Source organism: Diadema antillarum, unplaced genomic scaffold (genome assembly GCF_040938485.1).
Source record: "Diadema antillarum isolate AM-2024a unplaced genomic scaffold, OU_Dant_1.0 seq00000183_RagTag, whole genome shotgun sequence".
Lineage (NCBI taxonomy): Eukaryota > Metazoa > Echinodermata > Echinoidea > Diadematoida > Diadematidae > Diadema > Diadema antillarum.
Window position 1 is genome coordinate 1,217,513 of NW_027271250.1, and position 15,310 is coordinate 1,232,822.

Sequence of the window (15,310 nt, forward strand, 5' to 3'; positions counted from 1 at the left end):
GTATAAAAAAAAAAGTGCAAGAGAACGAAGTTACTCATCAATATCAAGAGAAGAAAAAAGTAGTACAGTACTCTCCGCATAATCGGGTAGGCTCGGGCAGAGCGTTTCTTACCCGATTAAGGGGAGTACCCGATTAACAGAAGAACCCGGCTCATTCACAATGGACACACACAATGTGTATGTACATGTACATGCATTGTACACTGCACTAAACACCTGTCTGTCTATGCAATTGTGAGTGCCAGCTACATGTGTAATGTTCGTTTACGTGTGACAAGTCGGTACGTGTACACGTGCTTTCATGTTTAATCACTCCCCAAATGATCGGTCTGCTTTGCAAATTAAGCAGAGAATGCGATTAGCCGTGGAAAATTTGACATTCGTGATTTCTTAAAGTGTTATATGCGATGATAATGTGGGTAGAAACGAGATAAGAATAAAATTATCTACCCATTTATGCGGAGAGGCAACCCGATTATAAGATAATTTTAATGTGCATTGGAACTGATTCTGACATTACTACCCAATTAAACGGAGTACCCGTTTAAGCGATACCCGATTACGCGGAGAGTACTGTACTGTATTATCACATGTCACGTGCACAAAACGATCGCTTACATTAGTACTAACAAATACTATGTAGTATCAAACTTTGAACTTGCATTGATTCTCAGCTATTTGAAGCACGGCATGGTATAAAAGCAAAATCCAATATTATAAAATAAATGTTGATACCCGTCAATAGTTGTTCCTTCTTAAAACGAACTACCGAGCACAATGGGTAGTTGCTGTTGATAAACTTGTGCATAACTGAGCTTGGTCATATTGTATGAGGCACATGGTACAATACTTTGAGCATTTAGTTGTTCCTTCTCAAAACGAACTATTGCACAACTTCACTGATTCACAAACACAGCAAACAGAAAACATTAACTGGACGTGATTATAGAAAACAAGCAAACAAATAAACAGAGCTGACAGTCTATCAACATGAAAGGAAAGTAACAAACTATATGTAATGATTTGATATCATGAGACAGGACTCTGCATCACAAAACTCACACAAATAAGTTGCCAGATATATGAGACCTTTTTTTGTCAAGATCAAAATCCGAAAGAGGAGACTTTCATGTTTGAAATGACATAGTGACGTGATTCTCCTAACTCATTAAGGCAAATAATGAAATGTGATACATGTAGGACTGCCTTATATAGGAGATTAAGCTAAGGGTAAATTCAAGTGTGCCGAGTCAACCTTGTGTGTGTGCTTGGAGAAAAATCGCGATTCAGAACTCCTTTGCAACTACTATTACAGAGATTATTAAATTAACCTTTAAGATTTGGTATGTTAATAACGTAATTTTCGTGAATTCGACGAAGTATCAAAGTTACTGCTGAATGTTTTCAAAGTACCTGAAATGGCATTTATGCACACTTTCACATACTTTCAGATTTGTGGGTGGCCATCGGAGAATTGGAACAGACATGGAAAATCTAGATCAACAAAACATGTTAAGCACGACATTCATTACATTCATTTTACGCATACAAACTTCTGAATATCAGAAAACACTGAAACTCCCAGACCACCCTATATTGACCTAAATAGCTCTTTTCAGGCCCACTGGAAAACGAAAATGTGTGACTTTCGTGATTTGGTGATGCAGAGTCACAATAGCGACAGTAATAATAATAAGAGTCAGAGTGATGATAACATTAATGTTGATAATAATAATAATAACACTAACAATCTAGCTGTTATTATTAAATTCAGTAAGTACCTTCTTTTCATTGTAGGATTAGCCAACCTTCGGAGTAACACAACACAATGTTCGGAATAGTGAACCTTCGGAATAACGAATATTTACCGACTTGATACAACCAAATTTAATATGGCAAGGAATATATACCGCTGTAAAGAATGCCAGTCCCAAACTTACCACAAAAAAAGGGGGACTAACGATCATGAGTCAAACGAGACCGAAGTGTTTGCGTCCATTTGCATATAAGTTATTAAGAGTTAATGACACCCATTCTAAATATTCCTTCCTGATGAAAAAAGATCAACTGTGTTTCTTGAATTTTTTACCAAATTTCGATCATTGTTTACAAGCATCAGTAGGTATACGTATCTTTTTGATTTTTTTCTACATTCTTTAAGTTTCTTTGACTTATAAACGATAATAAACAGACAACAATCAGTTACCATTCAAAATGTAAAGGACATCATTCTGGAGTGATAACAATTACGTTTATCTTTGGTGACTTTCATCAGACAAGAAAAGAGAACTATGGCAGACATTGAGGACTGGCCAACTTCTTTAGGCATCCCCAACGACGTCCTTGTTGATAAGGCTCTGGTTGATGGTTGGGTCTGGCCGGATGGCCTGGTATTGGTCCCTGGACAAGATGTAGATGACGGTCACCACGAAGGTGACCATAAAGAATCCAGCCGAGAGGTAGACGGCTGCTGGTCCGGTCAGGAGGCCGAAATCCGTGCTCCTGTCATCGCACACGAAAGTGAGGAAGGAAATCAAAAAATTAGAATAAAGAAAGAAGGACAAGGAAGAGGAAAAGGAAAGAGAGAGGGATGACAGGAGAGGTGGATAGAGGAATAGACAAAATGTGGAAGACAGAGAGAGAGAGAGAGAGAGAGAGAGAGAGAGAGAGATCTGTGGTGGTTAAAATGAGAATAAACACAATACAAGGGTATACATTGATCTCTGAACTCGCGCTACGTGGAATGAGTTAAAAAAAAAGAATCAAAATACACAGTTTTCTTGGCGCAGCATAAATGAAAATGAAATGAAATGATTCAATGAGGTAAATCCATTATATCACCTTCTCATTGTGAGAAAGAACTTACACTACAAAGTTGGAGAATGAGGTCGCTATTTATGAATTTGACAGCTTTTTTCAGTGGCTGTTGTGTTTTGATTTTTAGGGAGAAGTATAGCAGCATTCGTGAATTTCCATTGTAAAGGCCCTTGCCCTTTCCATATTTAACGTTTTAGGACTATGAATAGTCTAGATCTGCTCTTTTGGAATAGCGCCTCCTCTTTCTCTATTCAGTTCCATCTTCGCCAGGATCTTGTCGCCATTTTTCGTCATTTTCGTCCACCCAAGCTCCTCCTCCTTCTTCCTCTCAGCCCTCTCCCTTTACTATTGCTTCAATCTACTATTCTATTAGATTAGTATTATTTGTGAGGCTGATCATGTCATATTTTGCAAATTTGCAGAAGCCTGAACAAGTTGAGTGTACTTTAGTTAAGAAAGAAAATATTGTAACTCGTACTGGTAGAAAAATTAAGCATCCAGTGATACTCGATCTATAGTAGTTGTATGTTACGATTGTTTGGTCGTATGGTTCATACGATTAGTTAACATTGCTTGCCAATTTGTATATCATTATATATATGTTTAGTAGGTATAGACTATTTTCTATACATCATTGTAATATATCACAAACATGTATTCTTTGTTAATGTAATGACCATATCTTGTATATATCTGTTGTACTCTCATACCCCGGAATGGGGTCGGAAGAGTCAATAAAATCTTTCTCTCTCTCTATTCTTCTTCTCCTCCTTCTTCCTTTTCTTCTTCTACTTCTTCTACTACTACTACTACTACCACCACCACTACTACTACTGCTACTACTACTACTACTACTACTACTACTTGCCCTGTCAGAGCTAACTCACCACTGCATACCGGAGAATGACGTCGCGGCGGCTAGAGTGAAGGCAAGTGTCCCAAAGAAAGCGTGAGTTCGCATGTACGCTTTCCTTATCCACTGCGGCGACATTGGGCAGACAAAAATGGCGGCAGCAAAAATAAACTACAAAGGACATACAAAAGACATACAAAGGACATATAATTGAACTGAATTGAATACACATGTTGAATGTACAACAACCATGTCGAAAATCGTCACGTTTTCTGCACGAAAGTCATCTTTTGGCCAATGTCATGCACGCTATATATTTGTGCATTCAGCAAGATATTCTGCAGGTACGGTAACGTAATTTAGTAAAGACCAGTCTAACATAAAAGAAGAGGAATTTCACGATATTTAACGACACATGACACGGAGAGAGGAGGCAGTTTAGAATGATAGGTCTACTTAGTAGTTGTTTCTTAAGACTATAACTTACGTAATATCTTTACAATAGGTTAAAGGTTCCGACGAATACTCTAGAACTAGGTGCACATCACGAGCTCATCGACACCCACGAGTTATACAGCCCAAGACCTGAACACGAAGTGAATATGGCCTTCGAGCTTGACATCAGCTAAGATAGACCGACGAGCTATAGGCCTATATACAGTTCATGAGCTATACACACTGGTTAAAATAATAAGGCCCATTAGCTCGACACTACGAAAACAAGGTTCACGAGCTCAACACAAGGGAAAAAGGCTCATGAGCTCGGCATTGCTTCTTAGGGCTTAGAGTACGTATTTCTGCTGATAGCGTCGACCTCCTGGGCCTTATAGTATTTGCCTGGTGTACAACTCCGATGGGCCTGTTTCACTAATGATAAGGTCTTCTTTATCCAGGGCAGCCTCTTCAGTGTTGCCACTGCTCTACCAGAGGGCCCTGTCATTATCATTACCCTAAAGTGTTGCCAGGTACCCATTTATACACCTTGGTCGAGAGGGACGTGGCGGGTAAAAACACATCTTGTCCAAGGACGTAAGCACTAGCCTGGAATCGAACTTGGGTCATTCGAGTGGGAGTCGGGATTCTTATCCACTATGCCACAGCGCCCCCATTTACTTCATGGCTAGCTAATGGACCTGTTTTACTTGGTTTCGAGCTCGTGGGATATCGATGCCCCCCCCCCCCCCTCCCCTTCCCCTTACTTCCGGAAAAGAATAATTCAGATTGAAATAGAATGTACAGCCTTCATTTCTGTCCTTGAATTACGAATTGACAAGGCAAGGAGGCAAAAGGCAAGGAGAAGGAAAGAAGACAAAGAATAATAGTGGCAACAATAATCAAAAGGGTGAAAAGTGGAAGAAGGAGATAGACGAATAGGCAAATTCTGTCCCTTTCATGAGATAAACTTTAAAGTTGGATTGATCATAATTTATTTTACTTTGATTTTTGATCAACAGCTTATAAAGGAATTTGGCTGTGAACACCGGCTGTTGACATAATGTACGGGTCATGGGCCAACGCTCTTTGTAATGCTCCATCTTCGATTGCCTTGTCGTGAGCGAAATTGTGTAGATTTTTTAATTTTCATATAGAATGAGAAAGTTCTGAAAAGAGGGCGTAGGAGATCAATTGATAAAAGAACAAGAAGAGGAGTGGAAGAAAAAATACATTAAAATGAAGAAGAAAAGGAACAAAAATATTTACCTGCAGACCGAACAGGGCTATTGTTGAAAGCCCAATCATTCCATGAAAACTGTTGAAGCCGCTGTAACCTGTCGAGTGCGCATGCGCCACGGCAAAATAGATGCCCAGTCCCGTGCAGACGGCCACTGCGAGCATCAGGGCCCCATGGAGTGCCTTGATGACTTTTCGCTGGACGGAGAGTCGGCTGAGAACGCGGTATGTGATGAGCGCTATACGTGAGGACAGGATGGAGCAGTATTGAGAATGTATCAATCTGCAACAAAACTTTGAAGAATATACTCCGTACATGCGCTCTCAGTCAGCTGATTGAGTCATATAGTTTTATAATACAGGGGAACCCGGGGCAAAGTGGACCAAAAATTTCTGTCCAGCCAAAACGGGAATCCAAAGCAGAGTGAAGCATGAGATTTTTGGTTTATATTACCTTGGTACTGCCGCTAACAAATGGCAGTAAAATTTTGTTTTCAAATTATCAGTTTTATCAATTACTGTGACCTTAAAAAAGTATGAAAATTCCATTTTGCCCCAAACCACTGGGGCAAAGTGGAAAAGTGAAACACTTCTTCTAGAGGTTATAATCTTCTATGTAAAGACCTATTTACACAGTTTTGACATTCAAGAGTATCTGTAGGCCCTACATAAATGACCTTTTTTTATGGGTGGTAAATTTCCATTAGATAAATTTAAGCGTTTTCTAAAACTGTACTTGAAAACACAATTTGTAATGATAATTCGAGGAATTATGCAATTTTCGTGAACTGTTATGTCACGTGACCAATCCCAGAATAGTGATTGATGACGTGTAAGCACGAAGTTGAGATCAGATTCTGCCAGCAATTCATTGTAGCAACTGTAGGAGAACATAGCTGCAGCAAGGCATGCGGCGTGCGGCCCTGCTGCACGGTGTCGAGGGTGGAAACGTACCAAACTTCATTTTACCCATAAGCCCATTAGTTAACATGATCCACCATGCGTAATCCACTTTGCTCCAACCATGTAATTTTCCCGACATACATCACTGTGATGTCGGTCAATATTTGCTAGCCCTGATACCACGATTTATGGCAGCTTAGACCCATGCATCGTTACCACTGTTTTCGAGATATTTCAGATAAGCATGATAATTTTGACATGAAATATATGATTATCAATTATTGGTTTTGAGGTATGAAAAACAGACATTTTCCCTAAAAGCGCACATACAATGACTTATCTGCACGGCTCTAACATCAAAAGATGCAGCCTCCTTAGAGGGTCATTCGTGCATAAGCTTTAGATAAGACTGAATATCCATAGGTTTAGTGGGGGTGTTTCACTTTGCCCAGTGTTATTCTCTGCCCCCGCGGGTTCCCCTACATTTACTGGTATATTCACTGAATGAGGGTTTTCATTGATAATTTTGGCCGTAGTATTATGTAATGCCATACTTACAACATTATACTGGCCATTACAATCCTTCATGCGATGTACAATCAAATTTGCCTCAGTGGCCACCTATTTTATACGGCCACTGAAAGAAAAGAAAATCTCCCTCCCTGAGAGAAAAGCCATGTAAAGACACTGTCTCTAGGGCCACCTGTTATAGCGGCCACTTTTTCCGTCTCTCTTTCGTGGCCGCTATAGACAGGTTTGACTGTATATTTGCCAGATTTATTATTTTGCATAATTATTTCATTTTGCTGCTTCTCACCGTTACCGAAGACAAAGACCATCCCGAGGGTCATGACGAAGGGGTGGAGGTTCATCATACCAGTCGACGTCCACTGGAAGCCGGGTGTCGAGTAGTATCCCGCCCATAGCGACGTCAAGATCAGGGCAAGCAGACCGAAGATCTCGGCAGCGATCACCAGGAGCAGCAACAACCGCCTCGATACCGCGTCCACGAATGATGGTGCCGGTGCGTCCATCGCGACGAGGGTGAGTTACGGGTTGTGCCTTCAATGGTACCTCTCTTTTCCTCTTAAATCCTGACTACTTTAAGAGAAACTGGGAAAAATGTAGGTGATGACAAACATTACTATGTCGAGTATTACAAATGGTAATGCTGGTTGGATATATCTAGCGGTTAATGGACGCATACACTCATTGGTAGTCAGATAGACAAACTGGTGGATTATGTGTAAAATGATAGAAAAAGAAAGAGCTTCATTAAATAATAATGATAGGTACCACCCACAGGTTACCTGCTGGATTATAATATTTCCTTTGGAATCTCACAGTCTCTCAGTCAAAAAAAAAAGACTTAAAAGAAACCCAAACTCGAAGAGAAATGTGGACTGAGTGAAAGCAGCAACATTAGAAGAACACATCAGTGAAAGTTTGGGGAAAATCGGACAATCGGTGCAAAAGTTATGAATTCTTTAAGTTTTGGTGGAGGAACCACTGGATGAGGAGACTACTAGACTACTAGAGATTGTGACGTATGTTCGGACAACAATATAGAAATATAAACGGAATTTAAAAAAAAGTTTACTTTTCTAGCATAATGAAAGAGCACTTGACTAACCACTTTCATGTAATAATTGCTACCCCTAACTATAGGTTTTCCCAGTCCATTTCATACTTTTGTCACTCAAATTTATGAATGTGCATTCAAATTCACACAGCGCACGAACGCGAAAATATTCGGGCATTCAAATTCAGAATCCGAGCGATCAATTTCATTGATGGGCATCCTATTTCGTTTTCGTGAAATCAAATTCACGATTGGGCATTCAATTTCAAAATGCGAGCACCGACTTTCCTACTCGTGCATTCAAAGTCATGCGATAGTCATTGTGATAGTCCCAATGAGCTTATTTGGAGCGTTCAATTTCATTTTTAGGCGATCAAGTTCCCATATATTTTGTGCAATCAATTTAACGAGGAAATGGAGTAGCCTTGTTAAGAAAGGAAAAAGGGCCAACACAACCAATGAAGGCTTGCATATAGTGTAATCATGATTGTTTACCTTTTCTACATTGTTCTCTGTTTCATTTTCCATCAAAGAAGATGGCTGGATAACCCATATTCAGCTGCAATAGCTGGTCTTCCATGTGGGGCCAAGTTGGATGTAAGCCTGCTCTTTGCGATTAATAAATGAAGTGCGATCTTTTACGTGCATGTGTTGTGACTCTCTCACACATGAGACCTCCATTTTATGTCCAATCCTAGGGATATGTGCCTGTATATTCCTTTTCGCTAAGCGCGAGTTCAAAATTTTCAATAAACAGGTGGACCTCTACTGCAAAATAAATAATCATCAAAAATCCCAATATATTCAAAGCCAAATGAAAAACACATGCATACACGGCCCCAAACTAACTGAATTCAGGACTTCTTTTAGATTGAATGCAGTTATTTGGAACGTGGTTGTCTATTCACGAATTTGAATGACCGACGAGATTCCGTCGCCAGCTTGACATGAATTTGTATGCTCATTGATGAAATGCGTGCTCCTCTCTTTATTGTGAATGCTCCGATAGTGAATTTGAATGTTCCGATAGTGAATTTGAATGCTCCGACAGTGAATTTGAATGCTCGGGTATAGTGAATTCGAATGACCGGATTTTGAATTTGATTGCTGATTAAGTGCTGCGAGCGTGGAATGCATGAAATCGAAAGCTCGGAATAGTAACTTGAATGACAAAAATATGAAATTGACCGGAAAAACCTATATTATGTCAGTATCAAGTTGATGGATTTTGTGGAATTCACTTTATACTTTCTTTATATTGTTGTCCAAACATGACGCCATAGTCCTCTAGTAGTCTTCTCATCCAGTAGTTCCAACACCAAAACTTAAAAATTCGTAACTCTTGCATCGATTGTCCGATTTTCCTCAAACTTTCACTGATGGTGTTTTACTAATGTTGCTGCTTTCACTCATTCCACATTTCTCTTTCGGTTTGGGTTTCATTTGATTCGCCCTATAACCCAAATCTCGACAAATTCGCTAAATCTGATCATGAGATGGAAATGGATATGGAAATCCTTGGTATCACATAAATTACTATACGGTACCGTGACGTGATTTTTACCCACATGAAGCAAAATTGCACGAAGAGAGTGATTGGTTCACATTATCCAAATAAAGTAAAATGGTAGGAAGATGAGGGGCCGGATTGGATCACAAGTGTAATATACGGTATACGAATGGTTTCAAAGGTGCTGTCTTATTGTCTGGTATCGTAATAAGCGCCCTGACGATGAACCAGGTTAATTCCATGCTTATTCCCGTCCTTGGCATCTTCCAGGGGACCCTTTTGTTCTCAATGTCCTCTTTATGCCACCTTCACAATAACGTATGAGGATATTTAACTGCCCATTCAAAGATATAAAACATGAATAATATTTCATGAAATTGCAAATAGAGTTGGGTCCCCTGAAGTGCAAATACATGTTGATTTGTGTTGATCTATGATACCCTCAACATCACTTTTTGCGATGAAACAAATATCTAGGAACATTCCATATATTTTTAACGATTTTTTTTCTTCTATTTTTCTTCAGATACTTTGGAACGCCCACATAAAAACCCTTCCAAACCAATATTCCTCAGATGAACTCATCTGCCAATCATTGCTATAGTACTGATATGTTAAACAAAAGACATCGGAATGCACCTTCCCCTCGACTCAGCATAACTTGCATGTTTCTGTGATATTAAGCAAATATGACGGTTCAGTTTAAATTTATTTCGTATTTCCACTTTCTCAATGATGAGATTACAAAAATGATTGAAACTAAAACAAGAATACAAAATATATACAATCATGTCATTTGATTGAAGAAGAAGAAAAAAGAAACCACACTGACAATGTATAATCATGGTCATATCATATAAAGATGTCACAAAAAATATCAGAAATATGGTGGGGCCTACATAAAAGCTACAACGCTTGTAAAACGGTAGGTTCCCGAATTCATAGGCATATGAATCATACGGAGAACGGATATGTGTGTCTTGACCAACTAAAGTTATACTAGTACAAAAATCGATATAAAGAATAAACTAATGAACCACATCCCCGGTCATGGATATCGCTCAAACCAGACTGTATGCGGATCTCGCCGTGTTTGAAAAAGAATGCTATATATTTGATCTATCGGTACCGTTAGATATCTTGGTGCTGTGGACAAAGACAAAAGACTTGGAGTATATAAAAAAAAAAGTTGCTAAAAACTTGGTAGTGTGTGTCCACTAAGTAATAGCTGTTTCAATTTGCGTTTGAAGGTGAATAAAGATAAGGAAGAAGTAATATCTCGAGGGAGGTCATTCCAATATCTGGGTCCAGTAAATAATATTCATAATTGCTTTCTTTGCAAAAATAGTGCAAGTACGGGGAAGGTGATAGGCGTCACTCTGGCGAGTGGGGTAACAGTGAATAGAGCGATTCCTTTTGAACATGTGGATAAAGATAGATGGTAATTCATTAGTTGTTAGTTTATACATGAAAATTTCGAGATTATGATAAAATAGGTCTGGAATTTTCAGAATTCTTTTTTTGATGAAAAAAGCAGTTGGTATGAGAAAAATATCCGGCGTGGTTTATGATTCTTATTGCACGCTTTTGAATACGGAGAAGGGAATCTAATAATGAGAGAATTGCATTTCCCCACGCCAGAATTCCATAATCAAAGTGTGGAGATATTAAAGAAGAATATACACTCTATTCCGATATTTCTGGACAAGATTTTATTTTATTAACCTGCTTTAAACATAATATAATTTATTATGATTTTCATGTGGGACAACATTCAAAGAATTACTAAATACCATGTTGAATTTTTGCTACGTTCAAGGATAATTTGTTTGCATAAATCCAGGATTGCACAGTCCTGAGCTCAGTATTCATCATATTAATTAATGTATTAGGGTCTCGATGTGAAAAAACAAGCTTGTGTCATTGGCAAAACAAATGAATTATACAATTTGCGATGATTTTTTAAGATCGTTTATGTATAAGATGAATAAAAGTGTGTAATTATTGTTTTCATTAGTGAGCGTTTTACTGATTTTTTAACCTTTGCGGCATGAGCAAAAGTCTTACATTTTGTCCTTATCAAGATTCTAGCATAACACAGTATGTAAATTTGTGCCAAATAGTGATTTTCTTTGAATGAGAGAGCGACGTGTATGCAATAACTATTAATCTACTATGTGACCAATGCCTTAATGCGGTCCTTTAGCACGTTACTTTGAGTTTAATAACATAGTGGAAACGGTGGAAGAGACGCTTGAACTTTTCATGAAACATTGAATTTAGGCCTACTAAGTATATCATTGGAATATAGGCCCTTCGTTACGTGAACAGACATTTAGCTGTTTCTTTTGGTGTGTGTTTTTTTAATTGTTGTGATTATCATCAGTTAGTTGGAATGTTTTCAAATATCTTATTAACATGCTTAATCAAATTTCATATTGTTCTGCATAGATTATGAACTTCCCTCGACTTGAACTTTGCCCGTCATATAGGATTCATTGAACCCATTGAATAGAAATCGCAGTATCATTGAGTAAATAATCCTCCGAACACTGTAGGCCTACTTCGTTGACAATGTAGCACGTGCTGATGGCGTGTTGCTTGATCTATATAGGGATGAAACCCCCCCCCCCTCCTTAACGAACTTTCTTTATAGCAAAACTCACGCCCCATTAACGCCTAATATACCCTCTGCAAAATGTCACCCGGAACAGAAAAGAAGAAGACAAAATTAAGAGAAGATAGACCATTTTGGTCTGACAGCGCCAGATCGACGAATCAAGAACAGTTGTTTTAAAACACCGTGTGTTTCCTTCCGGGAACGATATTCTGAATGTGACGAGGGTAAAACAGATATTTGAAATGCCTCAGTAATTGAGATTATCCAACAACAAAATTTCTTTGCCATTAGAGGGACTGTACAGTACTGGTTTAGATGGGGATTCATGTTTTGAACATTCCTAAGTGAGATAATGAGAAACCTCTTATGAAATATGATAGAGCATCTAATTTTAAGAAGGATTCAACGTTTATTTGATGAAAATCGGTTTTCAAATGGCCGAGATATCAAAAAAGTAATGATAATGAAAGGCGACAGGCCAGGCCTGGATCTCTTTGTTTCACCTTGTTTGTGGATATCTCAGCCATTTCAAAACCGATTTTCATCAAATAAACTTTTGATACCCCTTAGAATTGCATGCTCTTTGACATCTCATAGAGTGGTTTCTGAATATCTCGCAAAACGTTAAAAGCTAAATCCTCACCTCGACCAGAACTGTACAGTCCCTTTAAAGCCTAGCAGCGAGATGACCACACATAATTGATCTGGTGACCTTTGAGATGTCCATTCATTGTACCAGAGTAATTAGCGCAATCGTAGATATACATCAAGCAGTGTAATAACAACGATATGTCATGCGATTCAAGACTATACCTATCGCTGGGCTACAACTACCACTCTTGAGGAAAAACAAATAAGCTTGAGAAAATACGATTGACTGCAAAAAGGACATCGCTGAAAACTTACAAATCTAGCATTCTTGATACCAGGCATGTGTTGAAATAATTATACAGGTAGAATTATACGTTTGTTTGCTTGGATATACAGTAGTGGGATGGAATACAGAAGGAGAGTTCGTACGAGAAAGAACTTAATATTTTTCAAAGCCACATTCCACATACGAAGATGGCAACATTCATCACTGACATGACTGAGGCCTAATTAATGCTATCATCTTTCGTACCCGCGTTGCTTCATATCGTCATCATTCTCCAACGCCTTTCAGCCTCCTCATCCAGGTCATTTTCACATCATTTCGACCGCGGCTGCGTATTTTAGTCTACACAAATATACAGCATCATTAAATGCCCTCCTTGTATCTCTCCTTATCCCCCATTGAGTACCCGGTACACATTTAGTTCTAGATATATACGAATCACGAATCTTCTCCAGATTAAAATCTGGATTAAAACTCTTCGCGTAAACCTCACTTCACAGAATGATGATTATGAACCATATTTTTGATGGATAAAATGCATTTCATTCCAGCAGACGACAATAATAAGGACAAAAACTTACCCGCCCATGTCCGAATGTGCGAGGACGCACCGTCTCAAGCTGGTGGCACCCCAAACACTGAACCGCGTATTCGCTTGATTGACTTCAATCTGTGATCGTGATAATTGTACATGATCGTATCCACTAATACGAACTGCGGGTGAACTTTAGACTTGTCAAGAATGTAGGTGTAACGGTGGCCCTCCTTATAGTATTTCATGTGCGCAGGTTCGCTACTGAAAACTGCATGGAACTTTATGAGAAGACGTAATGATGGCTCATAATGTTGGATATTGGCAGCATAAAAACAAAAGAAGTCAAAACAATGTATATCATAATCTCATCAAGAGCCATTGAAGGTCTACCGACCTCGGTGGTAAGACCGTGGAAGTGTGTATATTGGATATTATTGGCTTACGTTGTCGGTTGCCTGTGTGAATTTATGCATATTCAGGTAACGAATCCACTTTTTACCTTATACTTGTTCAAAAGCAATTGCGACTTTTTGCAGCCAAGAGTCTATATATGTGTGCGTGTGTGCGCCCCCTCCCCCATGTTTTATACCTATACAGTGTGTAATGTGTAAACCACGTGTCCTCTCACGGTCACATGCACTAATCAAATCATAGTTTTGAACTAGGGAGGTGACTCACCTCCCCGTTTGAACGAACGTTATAAATATCTCATATACAAGCATTTTTGTTTGCATTTCCTGACATCAGACAATATAATTCTGTATCATGAAATAGGCCAAGATCATGGATTTGATCCGACGTGCAGGTACAAATAACGCTGTGATAAATTAGGAGTGGTGGGTGGTTCCAGCATCGTTTTTTTTTCTTTGCCAACCAGGTCCGCAAACTTTATATTGTTTTGAACTTTCATCCGTGCAATAATGTTACACTGCTGGCAGAAGGGATGATTTCGTGTAACACTGACAATCCAAATAGGCCCTAAAGATAATTTAAGCCTTACTTTACCATAAAAAATAGAACATCAGACAAAAGCATAGCAACGCTATAGTGGATACATACGTATTATGTTGTTGTTGTTGTTGTTCGACAGAAAGAAGAAGAGGTATCCGTATTCATCAATATCATATGAGCTCCCTCGTGGAGACTTAATGAGCTCCTTTGTTGAGACAATATGAGCTCCCTCGTGGAGATTTGGTATATTTAGTATTCTTGTTTTAATATCTCTCTAAGATTTATAATGTTTGTTTTTATGTTATGTGCTGTCTGAGGCAAATTATTTGTATAGGGCCCCATATCTATTCTCTCTCTCTTCTTCCTTTCTTTAAAATAACAGCAACATTGTTGTTGATGTTGACGAAATAATTTTAATGCTTGTAAAATCGGCCGAGTTGACATTAAAAAATCGGCCGAGTTGACAGAAGGCCAAACTTACTGACGTCAATCACAAGTCGAGGATGCTTAACAAAAGGCTATGTCATACGATGTCCAATGTTGAAACATTCGTCGCTAGAAATCTGTTAGCCAGCTAATGGAACAATGGCTTTCTTTCTAAATACAGAATAGATATTTCAGAAGTTGTCTTACAGAAGAGAGACAAATGAAAATCCATATCATTCAAAACAAATCTTCATTTCGAATGTAAAACGAAGAAAGAAAAGAAAAGCGAAAAGGAAGGCCGGGTTGACGCTCACGCTCACGAGAGCTCCAAGATGAATGTTTTATTTTAATCAGAGGTGCTATTGAAGTTTTTTTTTTGTTTTTAAAGAAAAGAAATCAGAAATATATACATTTTCGGGGGATTTTGATACGTAAAAAAGCAAGGTGCGTCATAATTATGTTGCAACTAGGCAGTACCGCTTACGGAACCCTATATGAGCCCTATAGCGAACAAGCACTATCATACTCTATTTTACTCTAGTATATACCCATTAAGGAACCCACA

General features: G+C 38.6%; 1 protein-coding gene across 1 annotated transcript; it reads right to left on the minus strand.

The window, feature by feature from the left end:
* Positions 1-2,321: 2,321 nt before the first annotated feature.
* On the minus strand, positions 2,322-13,459 carry LOC139728573 (lysosomal membrane ascorbate-dependent ferrireductase CYB561A3-like). The gene is made up of 5 exons (XM_071639510.1): positions 13,415-13,459; positions 7,062-7,357; positions 5,372-5,580; positions 3,705-3,841; positions 2,322-2,502 (listed from the first exon to the last, which is right to left on the minus strand). Exons 2-5 carry the CDS (start codon positions 7,276-7,278, stop codon positions 2,322-2,324), a joined length of 744 nt encoding a protein of 247 aa, XP_071495611.1. The 5' UTR covers positions 7,279-7,357; positions 13,415-13,459.
* Positions 13,460-15,310: the final 1,851 nt, after the last annotated feature.

Bases quoted from the DNA above. Each gene is read 5' to 3' on its own strand.
- LOC139728573 (XM_071639510.1), bottom strand. From the start codon at position 7,278: ATGGACGCACCGGCACCATCATTCGTGGACGCGGTATCGAGGCGGTTG. The intron at 3,842-5,371 runs GTAAATATTTTT...TGTCCTTTGTAG, and splicing joins TAGCCCTGTTCGGTCTGCAG to TTTATTTTTGCTGCCGCCAT. The intron at 2,503-3,704 runs GTGAGTTAGCTC...GTGCGATGACAG, and splicing joins TCATTCTCCGGTATGCAGTG to GAGCACGGATTTCGGCCTCC.